Here is a 14,820-nt window from a genome sequence, read left to right on the forward strand (position 1 = left end):
TAAATGAAAAAAGGTCTCTGTCTGATATTACAGATAGCGTTGTAAAAATATATACATTTACATATGTATGTTTATTAACTAAGCTCTTATTGTCTGTATTTTCTTTTAACTTATTTATGTATATTATTTAAGATGTACTGAAAATATTACAATCACGCCTTTACATAAAAAAATAATAATCCTGATTCTAGCAACACTATACAAGTGTGGCGTACGCTTTTCTGTCACAATAAAGGTCCCTCTTAAAAACGAGTAGAATAATTTTGGGTCTATAAATAGAAAATTTAAAAAAGGTAAAAAAAAAAACGATTGTAAAGGCTTATTAAAATTATGATATTATCAGCTCATGTAAATAAAAGCAGAAATTGTTACATTGTTCCATTATAATATTATCCAAAACGTTTTCCTGTCAAAATAAACGTCCCCCTTAAATTAAAATTGTTTTGAGTCTATAAATTAAATACTAGAAACTAGTTTAGTAGTATATAGAGTTCAATTAATCATTAATTAAAATATTTTTGAAACTCATAAAAACGTATAAAAAACGTAATATATATATATATATAAATTAAGAAACTAAAGATTGTTCCTGATATTTTCTTTGACAGAGAGTCACGTGATGAAGCTCCAGGTCAGCTGCTCAGCGCAGGGCAAAGATGGCGATATTCAGTGTGTATGTTGTTAACAAGGCTGGGGGGCTCATTTACCAGTACGATAACTATGTTCCCAGAACAGAAGTGGAGAAAACCTTCAGCTTCCCTTTAGATATTGTGTTAAAGATTCACGACGAGAAGGTGATCGTGTCGTTCGGACAGCGCGACGGGATCCGAGGTGGGTGATCTTCCTGTGTTAGTGTAGCCTGTAGATCACGGCTCGTTTTTATACAGATTATTATAGCTAACGCTACATATTAGCGTCCTGCTTTCTGTATTGCTGGTAAACTCGGGTTTGTTACATTGATATAGTATAGCTACACAGTTTTGTACATGTATTTTCTGATTGATAGCTAATGTTTTGAATTGAGTGGCGGATGGATACTGAATGATCAATAATTTATATCCTGAGGTTTCTTTTTTGTAAGAAACTGTCTGCATATGAAATATCGGTAACAGTTATTTTGTTTATGCAATAAAGTACATATCTGTATTTTTCACAAGCTTTATTCTCTTGGTAAAAAGCTGCAAAATTAATGCCAGTAGTCGGGAACTACTTTTCCTTCCACCCTCCTTTCCTGGCAATGCTACTACTCCTCCTCATACAAAGACAATCACAGATAACCACATCGAAAATAGAGTGAATGAAGTGTATTAATGTATCTGTGCATGATACCAATAATGCACTCCAAATATCTCCATATATTTAAGATTAAAGTAAAATAATGATACTGGACAGATATTAAATAAACAGCTCTGGGGGAAAAAAATAAGGGACCACTTAAGTTTCTGAATCAGTTTCTCTGATTTTGCTATTTATAGGTATATGTTATATATATGTTATATTAAGTAAAATTAACATTGTTGTTTTATTCTATAAACTATGGACAACATTTCTCCTAAATTCCAAATAAAAAATATTTCCATTTTGAGCAATTTTTTTGCAGAAAATTAAAAGTGGCTGAAATAACAAAAAAGTGCAAACTTTTAGACCTTAAATAATGCAAATAAAACATATTTATAAAGTTTTAAGAGTTTAGGAATCAATATTTGGTGGAATAACCCTGTTTTTTTATGACAGCTTTCATGCATTTTGGCATGTTCTCCTCCACCACTCTTACACACAGCTTTTAAATAACTTTATGCCACCTTAACTTTATGGTTTGATGGCTTGTGATCATCCATTTTCCTCTTGATTATATTCCAGAGCTTTTCAGTTTGGTAAAATCAAAGAAACTCAGAATTTTTAAGTGGTCTCTTACTTTTTTCCATAGCTGTATAATTACTATTTTTATGTTATTTTATGTTGTATATATTGTGTTCTTTCTTTTTACTAAGTGGGATAATGCACCCAAGATTTTCACTCATCTGTATACCTGTAGTAACTTATGTAATGTGACCATAAATCTATTTGATTAGATTTATCAAGCATATTATTCTTGGTATCTGATTGGAAACACATTGCTTGTCCCTATTAAAAAGCTTGCAATATCTTACTTATGCTTTTTCCTGTTTCTGTTTCTCTACTTCGGTGCAGTTGGTCATGCTGTTCTTTCTATTAATGGAGTTGATGTGAACGGCAAATACACAGCAGAGGGGAAGGAGATACTGGAATACTTGAAGGACCCCTCAAACTATCCGGTGTCTATACGCTTTGGCCGAGCACGGCTGAGCTCAAATGAGAAACTGATGCTGGCTTCAATGTTTCACTCGTAAGTATAGATGTAGACTTGGAATTGTTGTTAAATTCCTGCCTTTCCCCCAACAAATTTTACTCCAGAGCCTGAACAGAAGGATGGAAAAGGGATGGATGGATTAATTAACTGTTATTGAGTCACTGGTGTATTGTGATTAAACACTTTCTTTTTTTATAGACATCTAGCTCATCCAGCATTGGGTTCTTATGTACCATCATTAGCTCTGGATAACTAACATCTCTCAACTCATCTCTTATGAGTTTATCATTGCAGAGAAAGCAATTCCACACCACATAGTGTTATAGCAACCCGGAAAATTTAGAAACAATCCATGCTTAATATTTGATTCATAATTATGACTTATTATGATTTTATCATCCATTTACTATTACCCCCTTGCTACCCCCTTACTATTACCCCCTAATTGGGATCAAACTGCTATGTCTTACAAAACTTAATATAACTCTTGTTTTTTTTTTTTTTTTGTCTTAGGCTGTTTGCTATTGGTTCACAACTGTCACCAGAAGCTGGCAGTTCAGGAATTGAAATGCTGGAAACAGATATGTTTAAACTACATTGCTTTCAGACACTCACAGGTAAACACATTTTCACTTAATATAATGTCTATATTGTCGCTGTCGAGTGAAAAACAAGTATCTCCAATTTTGTTGATTTTTAGTGTGCTACATATTATGAACATCAACTGTCCTTCACACTTTGTCAAAGGGTTTTGATCAATGTATCAATAGAAATGCTACAAAACAACCTGACTTAAACTATTTTTACTTTGACTTCCATTGAAAGTTAACCCAGTTTATCTCTCCTATGAAGTTGTTGTTTTGGAGATCATTATGGTTCAATTTTGTTTCTATCAAACTTTCTTAGGTATCAAATTCATTGTCCTGGCAGATCCTCGGCAGTCTGGCATTGATGCACTTTTGAGAAAGATCTATGAAATCTATTCAGACTTCGCTTTGAAGAATCCCTTCTACTCTCTGGAGATGCCCATCAGGTTAGTGGGGCTCTTATACATTAAAAGTGTTGATTTTGTTAACAACTTTTTGTTTATTAAGATCAGATGAGTAGTTGGGCCATCAGTAGAAACAGTAGATGATGGTGTAAAACAAATTGACTCAATATAGCATAAACAAAGTAGTATAGCTACAGGAAGATAATGTATGTAATTACGCTAAAACAATATTTGATTATGGGAGGAAAAAAAAAACAAATATGATTGAAATGAAGAAGCCTTTTACAAAAACTTTCTGATATGATCAATAATAATTGACAACACATTACTGGATTTACCTGAAGCTCCCTGGAGTCTGGTGTATGATCGTTCATGAATTGTAATTGACAGAGTATTGAAAATTCAAGTTTGGAATAATGGAAGAGTGGGGTTAAACAAATGATTGGTAAAACCAAAATCCAGCATTACTTTAGATACAGCCTAAGAATTTTCTCTCTGAGCAATAATAATAATAACTTATAATGTAAAAAGCTATATGTACAATAAATATGATATTCTATTTAAAGTCATTCAATCTTTTAATAAAAAATATGTAACCTTTGGAAGACATACATTTTACATGTAAATTTGTTTTGTGCAGAGGATTTGTTCATGTAATTTGAGTGCCTGGAGAACATTCATCTAATTAGCTGTCCGAAAAAGTTTAGTTCAGCCTACGAATGTGTCTTTTACACCCAAACATAGTCTGACTAAACAAAACATTGGACGTTGGACATGGACAAAATGCTAATGTTTTTGAAAATTGCATTTATATGTTCTAATGTATCGTCAATGTACTTATTTAACTAAACATTTGATTGCAGAGAGATAGAAAATTCTATTAATTGGATGATGTGCAGTAAAAACTAAATAAGTATCACTGTGCTATGCATAAAATAGTATTTAAATAGCAGTTTAAATTAATCAGTTTTACCAAATAGCACAGCTTATTTTCACCCATTTAAACCTGGGACTTTAATGAATATTCTTTTTTTTCCTTTCAGATGTGAACTATTTGACCAGAATCTAAAGAGCGCCCTGGAAATAGCAGAGAAGGCTGGAACATTTGGACCAGGCTCCTGAACTCAAATAAATGGTTTATACTTGGTTATGGAGTAAAACATGAACTTTATTATGTTGAAGAAACACCTGTATATATGGATATGTTGCTGGTGTGTGGATTTTTCTAAGCCATGTTACAAAAACAAGGAATCATCAGCTTGAAACCTTTGGAAACATGGATGAAGCCGTGCTGCATTTATGTGGAAGTCTGTGTTTATCTCACTGTTATTGACTTGTCTTTACCTGCTGGACCCTGACATTTTGTTAGAATGGTAAAAATAAATGTATGTACAATATGATTTAACAGCCCAGTTCACAGCTCTAATGACAGCATGTAATGGCATTAAAATATGTTAATAAAATTATAGTAAACATATCAAATATCAAAACCTTTTAGCCTTTATTGCACAAATTAATGAATCCAAGCTGAAATTAAAATAAAAAACAGCAGTGTGTAACAACCTTATTGTATGTATTGTAAATTTGTAAATGTATTGTAAATAACATTTTTTCTTTGTATTACACATCAACATTTACAGATTGATCATAACAAAATAAAGAGGTAGGATCATGGTTCAAAGTTCTGTAAAGCCTGGAGTAATTAGACTTCTACTCTGTATAAAATAGTAAAATAGACTTTAGTGTTTAGTATCAGCATTTGATATACTTTGTATAGTAATTAATACATCTTTGAAATAATTACATTGTTACATTATAATTATACTGCAGGAATATTACAGCTCTCCACACAAAAGCTGTATATGTTTAAGACAGTACTAAAAGGAAAGGAATGATATTTCTTCATTCATAAAAAGAAAAACAAATACATACCACATAGTATTAATTAAACACCATTAACATTTTGGTTTTAATGCATATTCTTTGTTGTTGTTCGTTTAAAAACTTTACCAGAGAAATGTATTTAGATGCATTTTTTATGCTGTTGTAACAAAACCTTGCCAAAAACTAAAAATACTTTTTCTTTATTGTAAGTTGGTGCAACTAATTTTGTAGCATTCTGGGATATTTTGATTGATCCATTCATAAACACTATTTTTCAAAAAGAAAAAAACGACTATTCTTGACAAATCTCATGGCCTCAAACCAGTATGAGTTTTCCATTTAAAGGTGCCATGGCCTTACTATAATCTTAATTATTTGGTGATGGTACTATATACCATCACGGATGATATAGTGCAGACCATACAATGTATGTAAGGATGGACAGAACGACAGGGGCTGAAAAGTGAAGACACTACGTCTCTTACGCCCTCTGGTGGCTGGCTGCAGTACAACTTTTAACCACGCCTATTTTCATTCAACTGAAAGAGAGATGGCGGAATCTTTCATCTAAAATTTAAGATTTTTTTTTAGAAGTTGAGTTCTGTACATTCTGCGAGCCCCCCTCCTGTGTTAATAACCCCCAGTGTTTTTCTTTACAGTTAATACGTTTTATAGGAGTTATTCTGTGATATTTAAAGGGGTGTGGCGATGTGGTGATTGACAGCTGAGGGCAAGTTGATTGACAGGTCGCCTGAGAGCGTGAACGCGCACCGCCGCTGTGGCTCAGTCGCGGAGCTCACAGTCAGATCTTTCTGACATTCGGATTTAATTAAATAATATTAATACTAATAATAATAATACTAACAATACTACTACTACTACTAATAATACTTGTATGTGTCACTCACTTAATAGCAGGGCATTATAATGTGTCATTTCAAAATAAAGGCCCTTTAAATTGTAACATTTATGTAATTTTACACAATGTTTAGACTGTTATTAAAAGAAATCTGTCTGATATCACAGTTCAATTTCAGATAGTCCTGATAGTACACTACTTGTATGTGTCACTCACTTAAAATCAGAACATTTTGATGCGTCATTTCAAAATAAAGGCCCTTTAAATTATAACAATATTTTATTTCAACACAATGTTTAGACTGTTATTAAAAGAAATCTGTCTGATATCACAGTTCAATTTCATATAGTCCTGATAGTACACTACTTGTATGTTTCACTCACTTAATATCAGAAGATTTTGATGTGTCATTTCAAAATAAAGGCCCTTTAAATTATAACATTTATGTAATTTTACACAATATTTAGACTGTTCTTAAAATAAATCTGTCTGATATCACAGTTCAATTTCATATAGTCCTGATAGTACACTACTTGTATGTGTCACTCACTTAAAATCAGAACATTTTGATGTGTCATTTCAAAATAAAGGCCCTTTAAATTGTAACAATATTTTATTTCAACACAATGTTTAGACTGTTATTAAAATGAATCTGTCTGATATCACAGGTCAATTTCATAAAGTCCTGATAGTGCACTACTTGTAAGTTTCACTCACTTAAAATCAGAACATTTTGATGTGTCATTTCAAAATAAAGGCCCTTTAAATTGTAACAATATTTTATTTCAACACAATGTTTAGACTGTTATTAAAAGAAATCTGTCTGATATCACAGGTCAATTTCATATAGTCCTGATAGTACACTACTTATATGTTTCACTCACTTAAAATCAGAACATTTTGATGTGTCATTTCAAAATAAAGGCCCTTTAAATTATAACATTTATGTAATTTTACACAATGTTTAGACTGTTATTAAAAGAAATCTGTCTGATATCACAGTTCAATTTCAGATAGTCCTGATAGTACACAACTTGTATGTGTCACTCACTTAAAATCAGAACATTTTGATGTGTCATTTCAAAATAAAGGCCCTTTAAATTATATCAATATTTTATTTCAACACAATGTTTAGACTGTTATTAAAAGGAATCTGTCTGATATCACAGGTCAATTTCATAAAGTCCTGATAGTACACAACGTGTATGTTTCACTCAATTAATATCAGAACATTTTGATGTGTCATTTCAAAATAAGGGCCATTTAAATTGTAACATTTATGTAATTTTACACAATGTTTAGACTGTTATTAAAATAAATCTGTCTGATATCACAGTTCAATTTCAGATAGTCCTGATAGTACACTACTTGTATGTGTCACTCACTTAAAATCAGAACATTTTGATGTGTCATTTCAAAATAAAAGCCCTTTAAATTATAACAATATTTTATTTCAACACAATGTTTAGACTGTTATTAAAAGGAATCTGTCTGATATCACAGGTTAATTTCATATAGTCCTGATAGTACACTACTTGTATGTTTCAATCACTTAATATCAGAACATTTTGATGTGTCATTTCAAAATAAAGGCCCTTTAAATTATAACATTTATGTAATTTTACACAATGTTTAGACTGTTCTTAAAATAAATGTGTGATATCACAGTTCAATTTCATATAGTCCTGATAGTACACTACTTGTATGTGTCACTCACTTAATAACAGAACATTTTGATGTGTCATTTCAAAATAAGGGCCATTTAAATTGTAACAATATTTTATTTCAACACAATGTTTAGACTGTTATTAAAATGAATCTGTCTGATATCACAGGTCAATTTCATATAGTCCTGATAGTACACTACTTGCATGTTTCACTCACTTAAAATCAGAACATTTTGATGTGTCATTTCAAAATAAAGGCCCTTTAAATTATAACATTTATGTAATTTTACACAATGTTTAGACTGTTATTAAAAGAAATCTGTCTGATATCACAGTTCAATTTCAGATAGTCCTGATAGTACAGAACTTGCATGTGTCACTCACTTAAAATCAGAACATTTTGATGTGTCATTTCAAAATAAAGGCCCTTTAAATTATAACAATATTTTATTTCAACACAATGTTTAGACTGTTATTAAAAGGAATCTGTCTGATATCACAGGTCAATTTCATATAGTCCTGATAGTACACAACGTGTATGTTTCACTCAATTAATATCAGAACATTTTGATGTGTCATTTCAAAATAAGGGCCATTTAAATTTTAACATTTATGTAATTTTACACAATGTTTAGACTGTTATTAAAATAAATCTGTCTGATATCACAGTTCAATTTCAGATAGTCCTGATAGTACACTACTTGTATGTGTCACTCACTTAAAATCAGAACATTTTGATGTGTCATTTCAAAATAAAGGCCCTTTAAATTATAACAATATTTTATTTCAACACAATGTTTAGACTGTTATTAAAAGGAATCTGTCTGATATCACAGGTTAATTTCATATAGTCCTGATAGTACACTACTTGTATGTTTCAATCACTTAATATCAGAACATTTTGATGTGTCATTTCAAAATAAAGGCCCTTTAAATTATAACATTTATGTAATTTTACACAATGTTTAGACTGTTCTTAAAATAAATGTGTGATATCACAGTTCAATTTCATATAGTCCTGATAGTACACTACTTGTATGTGTCACTCACTTAATAACAGAACATTTTGATGTCATTTCAAAATAAAGGCCCTTTAAATTGTAACATTTATGTAATTTTACACAATGTTTAGACTGTTCTTAAAATAAATCTGTGTGATATCACAGTTCAATTTCATATAGTCCTGATAGTACACTACTTGTATGTTTCACTCACTTAAAATCAGAACATTTTGATGTGTCATTTCAAAATAAGGGCCATTTAAATTGTAACATTTATGTAATTTTACACAATGTTTAGACTGTTATTAAAAGAAATCTGTCTGATATCACATGTCAATTTCAGATAGTCCTGATAGGACACTACTTGTATGTTTCACTCAATTACTATCAGAACATTTTGATGTGTCATTTTAAAATAAAAGCCCTTTAAATTGTAACATTTATGTAATTTTACACAATGTTTAGACTGTTATTAAAAGAAATCTGTCTGATATCACAGTTCAATTTCATATAGTCCTGATAGTACACTACTTGTATGTTTCACTCACTTAAAATCAGAACATTTTGATGTGTCATTTCAAAATAAGGGCCATTTAAACTGTAACATTTATGTAATTTTACACAATGTTTAGACTGTTCTTAAAATAAATGTGTGATATCACAGTTCAATTTCATATAGTCCTGATAGTACACTACTTGTATGTGTCACTCACTTAATATCAGAACATTTTTATGTGTCATTTCAAAATAAGGGCCCTTTAAATTATAACAATCTTTTATTTTACCACTAGGTTTAGACAGTTATTAAAAGAAATCTGTCTGATATCACAGGTCAATATCATATAGTCCTGATAGTACACTACTTGTATGTGTCACTCACTTAAAATCAGAACATTTTCATGAGTCATTTCAAAATAAAGGCCTTTTAAATTATAACAATATTTTTATTTTAACACAAGTTTTGACTGTTATTAAAATGAATCTGTGTGATATCACAGGTCAATTTCATATTTCATTTCATAATTTAAAGGGCCCTTATTTTGAAATGACACATCAAAATGTTCTGATTTTAAGTGAGTGAAACATACAAGTAGTGTACTATCAGGACTATATGAAATTGACCTGTGATATCAGACAGAATCCTTTTAATAACAGTCTAAACATTGTGTTGAAATAAAATATTGTTATAATTTAAATGGCCCTTATTTTGAAATAACACATAAAAAAATTTGATATTAAGTGAGTGAAACATACAAGTAGTGTACTATCAGGGCTATATGAAATTGACCTGTGATATCAGACAGATTTATTTTAAGAACAGTCTAAACATTGTGTAAAATTACATAAATGTTACGATTTAAAGGGCCTTTATTTTGAAATGACACATCAAAATGTTCTGATAGTAATTGAGTGAAACATACAAGTAGTGTACTATCAGGACTATATGAAATTGAACTGTGATATCAGACAGATTCCTTTTAATAACAGTCTAAACATTGTGTTGAAATAAAATATTGTTATAATTTAAAGGGCCTTTATTTTGAAATGACACATCAAAATGTTCTGATTTTAAGTGAGTGAAACATACAAGTGGTGTACTATCAGGGCTATATAAAATTGAGCTGTGATATCAGACAGATTTTTTAAATAAGAGTCTAAACATTGTGTTGAAAAAAAATATTTTTTTAATTTAAAGGGCTTTTATTTTAAAATGACACATCAAAATGTTCAATTGGTGTACTATCAGGACTATATGAAATTGACCTGTGATATCAGACAGATTTCTTTTAATAACAGTCTAAACATTGTGTAAAACTACATAAATGTTAAAATTTAAAGGGCTTTTATTTTAAAATGACACATCAAAATGTTCTGATAGTAATTGAGTGAAACATACAAGTAGTGTACTATCAGGACTATATGAAATTGAACTGTGATATCAGACAGATTTATTTTAAGAACAGTCTAAACATTGTGTAAAATTACATAAATGTTACAATTTAAAGGGCTTTTATTTTAAAATGACACATGAAAATGTTCTGATAGTAATTGAGTGACACATACAAGTAGTGTACTATCAGGACTATATGAAATTGAACTGTGATATCAGACAGATTTATTTTAAGAACAGTCTAAATATTGTGTAAAATTACATAAATGTTATAATTTAAAGGGCCTTTATTTTGAAATGACACATCAAAATCTTCTGATATTAAGTGAGTGAAACATACAAGTAGTGTATTATCAGGACTATATGAAATTGACCCGTGATATCAGACAGATTTCTTTTAATAACAGTCTAAACATTGTGTTGAAATAATATATTGTTATAATTTAAAGGGCTTTTATTTTAAAATGACACATGAAAATGTTCTGATAGTAATTGAGTGACACATACAAGTAGTGTACTATCAGGACTATCTGAAATTGACCTGTGATATCAGACAGATTTCTTTTAAGAACAGACTAAATATTGTGTAAAATTCCATAAATGTTACAATTTAAAGGGCCTTTATTTTAAAATGACACATCAAAATGTTCTGATAGTAATTGAGTGAAACATACAAGTAGTGTACTATCAGGACTATATGAAATTGCACTGTGATATCAGACAGATTTCTTTTAATAACAGTCTAAACATTGTGTTGAAATAAAATATTGTTATAATTTAAAGGGCTTTTATTTTAAAATGACACATGAAAATGTTCTGATAGTAATTGAGTGAAACATACAAGTAGTGTACTATCAGGACTATCTGAAATTGACCTGTGATATCAGACAGATTTCTTTTAATAACAGTCTAAACATTGTGTAAAATTACATAAATGTTACAATTTAAAGGGCTTTTATTTTAAAATGACACATGAAAATGTTCTGATAGTAATTGAGTGACACATACAAGTAGTGTACTATCAGGACTATCTGAAATTGACCTGTGATATCAGACAGATTTCTTTTAAGAACAGTCTAAATATTGTGTAAAATTACATAAATGTTATAATTTAAAGGGCCTTTATTTTAAAATGACACATCAAAATGTTCTGATAGTAATTGAGTGAAACATACAAGTAGTGTACTATCAGGACTATCTGAAATTGACATGTGATATCAGACAGATTTCTTTTAATAACAGTCTAAACATTGTGTAAAATTACATAAATGTTACAATTTAAATGGCCCTTACTTTGAAATGACACATCAAAATGTTCTGTTATTAAATGAGTGAAACATACAAGTAGTGTACTATCAGGACTATATGAAATTGAACTGTGATATCAGACAGATTTCTTTTAATAACAGTCTAAACATTGTGTAAAATTACATAAATGTTACAATTTAAATGGCCCTTATTTTGAAATGACACATCAAAATGTTCTGATTTTAAGTGAGTGAAACATACAAGTGGTGTACTATCAGGGCTATATGAAATTGACCTGTGATATCAGACAGATTTCTTTTAATAACAGTCTAAACATTGTGTAAAATTACATAAATGTTACAATTTAAAGGGCCTTTATTTTGAAATGACACATTATAATGCCCTGCTATTAAGTGAGTGACACATACAAGTATTATTAGTAGTAGTAGTAGTATTGTTAGTATTATTATTATTAGTATTATTATTATTTAATTAACATAATTGTTATAATTTACAGGGCTTTTATTTTGTGTACTACCAGGACTACATGAAATTGACATGTGATATCAGACATAACATGTGATATTATGTGGATTCCTTTTAATACCACTCCACAGCATTATGTCGTGATATTAAGGGGGGACTTTTATTTTGAAATGTGTTCCTTCTCACGCTTGCCGCAATGTTCAGTGTATGCGCGCTCTAAGAAACAGCGTGGGGGCTAGTTTGACCAAGCGTTTTGAAGTGGGGGCTTGACCGCAGTAGAATATCTACCGCTCTGGCTTTAGTGATAATGTGATGTGGGTTTGGTTGGTGAGTATGGTTTGTAACATTTTTAGAATTGTAACGATGCAGCACATAAAACAATTATTAAAGTTAAAGTATTAAACTCACTGAAAATATATTGTGGCGTCTGTGTGTGTGTGTGTGTGTGCCAGCTTGTAGTGTGCCTGTGGGGGCGGGTTATGGTAATCCGGGGCCAGCGGAGCATTATGGGGGTATGTTTTGGGTGGGTTAAGGGGACCTACCATCTCTGTGCTGGATAGCTGGGTTGGTGGCCTCAGGGCTGTTTGTGCTGTGTTGGCAGTTGGGTTTCGCTCTCTTAGCCTTGTTAAAGGCTGTAAGTGAGTGGCAAGCCAGTTAAATAAAGAGCTGTTGAGTACTTGCAATGAGTCTCACGAGTCCTCCTTCCTCTTCCACGCCACATTTGGTGTCAGAAGCGGCCCTGCTGGATGATATGGAGATGCTGGCAGGGGAAATCGAACGGCTGAAGATGTTATTGGCGGACCAGCGGACGAGGGGCAAGACTCACCAGCGGAGTGGGCCCAGACCTGACGGCACCAGCAGGCTGTCCGAAGGTCGAGCCCGCGGAACGGATGGCGCGAGGACGGCGGCGCCAGCTCCCAGAGTGGACGGCGCGATGGCGTCAGCGCCGGCTCGCGGAGCGGATGGCGTGGAATCGGTGGCGCCGGCTCCCAGAGTGGACGGCACGCTGACGGCGAGCTTGACGGCTCATCCCCGCCTGTCATTCTATGACGGCAGCGCTGACTGGACGGCTTTCGAAGCCCAGCTGGAGATCGTGGCGGGCCGTGCGGGCTGGACGGATGCTGAGACGGCGGCCAACCTCTGTCTGGCGCTGCAGGGAGACGCACTGAGAGTGCTGATCGAGCTCCCCGCGGAGTGCCGCTGCGAGCTGTCTGACTTGACGCGGGCGCTGAGAACCCGTTTCAGCCGTCAACCTTCCGAGGCGGCCGCCAAAATGCTAGTGGCGGACCGGCGCCGGCAGCGGGGAGAGACTTTGGGCGTGCTGGCGTCTGAGATGGTTCTGCTAACCCGCCAAGCGTATCCGGCATTTCCGCGAGCGGCTCAGAGAAGTCTCGCGCTGGATAATTTCCTGCGCGCCCTAGAGCCAGGCGAGCTGCGCAAACATGTGAGACTGGCCGACCCACAGACCCTGGAGGCCGCGGTGGAGGTGGCTGAGCGGCCCGAACTCATCCTGTCCTGCCATCCGGAACCGTGGGGGGCGTCGCCCGGAGCCCATGATCCACCGAGATGGAGGCGGAGCCGGCCCGAGGCACAACTGGAGTGCTGGCATTGGGGGGGCGTGGTCACAAGCGAGCGCAGTGCGGCCGGTCGGGAAACGGAGCCGGGACCACCAAGTGAGGGTTACGGTGGCCCCAGGGATTCTAGGCTTACCCTCGGAACCTGATCAAGGAGCTGTCGGACCCGGCGGCTATTTTCTGAAGTGCACGCTGAATGGAGTGGTGGTGGACGCGCTGGTGGACACGGGCTCGTCAGTCTCGCTGATAAAGCCTGAGCTCGCGAGGGATGTGGCAGGCGAGTTTGGGGTGGACTGCAGCCGGCGCATCGCTCTCTCTTCGGCCACCGGAGATCCTATCGCTCTCCTGGGAATAACGGAGCTGACTGTTGATGTTGGCAAGGGCCCCTTTCAGCAGGAGTTCTGGGTTGGGCACATCAACGATCCGTGCATTCTGGGCAAGGACCTGCTCGCACGCGTTGGAGCCGTCATTGATTGTGCACGGGGCTCGGTGCTGGTGACTGGACTCCCCGTAGAGGAACATGACGAGTGCGGGGTAAGTGAGCCGTTGGGGGGGGATGCGTGTGATTCGGTGCACGTCATGTTCGAGGGTCCGTTAGATGAGGGGTTAATTATCGATCCGATTGAAGAGATGCTGGAGCGCAGTTGTGTGGGCTTATCAGAGCTCCAACAACTGCGCTTACGAGACCTGATTGAGCGTTTTCGCGCTAGCTTCGCTGTGTCTGAGCGCGAGTGTACTAGGACTAACCTCGCGTTTCATTCTATAAACACAGGCGACGCCCAGCCCATCAGGCTGAGACCGCACCGTCTGGCATTTGCGAAACGCGTGGCGGCTGAGCAGTTAGTCCGTGATATGGCGAGTGCGGGCGTTATTGAGCCTTCGAGCAGCCC

The 14,820-nt window shown here is 34.6% G+C and overlaps 2 protein-coding genes across 2 annotated transcripts in view; both read left to right on the forward strand.

The window, feature by feature from the left end:
• Positions 1-607: 607 nt before the first annotated feature.
• On the forward strand, positions 608-4,882 carry trappc4 (trafficking protein particle complex subunit 4). Its single transcript, XM_007234508.4, has 5 exons — positions 608-831; positions 2,191-2,365; positions 2,843-2,946; positions 3,236-3,362; positions 4,364-4,882. The coding sequence occupies exons 1-5, from the start codon at positions 657-659 to the stop codon at positions 4,440-4,442; spliced, it is 660 nt and encodes a 219-aa protein (XP_007234570.1). The 5' UTR covers positions 608-656; the 3' UTR covers positions 4,443-4,882.
• Positions 4,883-12,622: 7,740 nt separating this feature from the next.
• Positions 12,623-14,820, forward strand: part of LOC125782680 (deleted in malignant brain tumors 1 protein-like) — a 50,432-nt gene continuing 48,234 nt past the window's right edge. Inside the window, exon 1 of the mRNA XM_049467437.1 lies at positions 12,623-12,683. Coding sequence (XP_049323394.1) covers positions 12,669-12,683 — 15 coding nt within the window. The 5' untranslated portion in view covers positions 12,623-12,668. The remainder of the gene's footprint in view (positions 12,684-14,820) is intronic.

Source organism: Astyanax mexicanus, chromosome 18 (genome assembly GCF_023375975.1).
Source record: "Astyanax mexicanus isolate ESR-SI-001 chromosome 18, AstMex3_surface, whole genome shotgun sequence".
Classification (NCBI taxonomy): domain Eukaryota; kingdom Metazoa; phylum Chordata; class Actinopteri; order Characiformes; family Acestrorhamphidae; genus Astyanax; species Astyanax mexicanus.

Bases quoted from the DNA above. Each gene is read 5' to 3' on its own strand.
- trappc4 (XM_007234508.4), top strand. From the start codon at position 657: ATGGCGATATTCAGTGTGTATGTTGTTAACAAGGCTGGGGGGCTCATT. The intron at 2,366-2,842 runs GTAAGTATAGAT...TTTTTGTCTTAG, and splicing joins CTGGCTTCAATGTTTCACTC to GCTGTTTGCTATTGGTTCAC. The intron at 3,363-4,363 runs GTTAGTGGGGCT...TTTTCCTTTCAG, and splicing joins TCTCTGGAGATGCCCATCAG to ATGTGAACTATTTGACCAGA.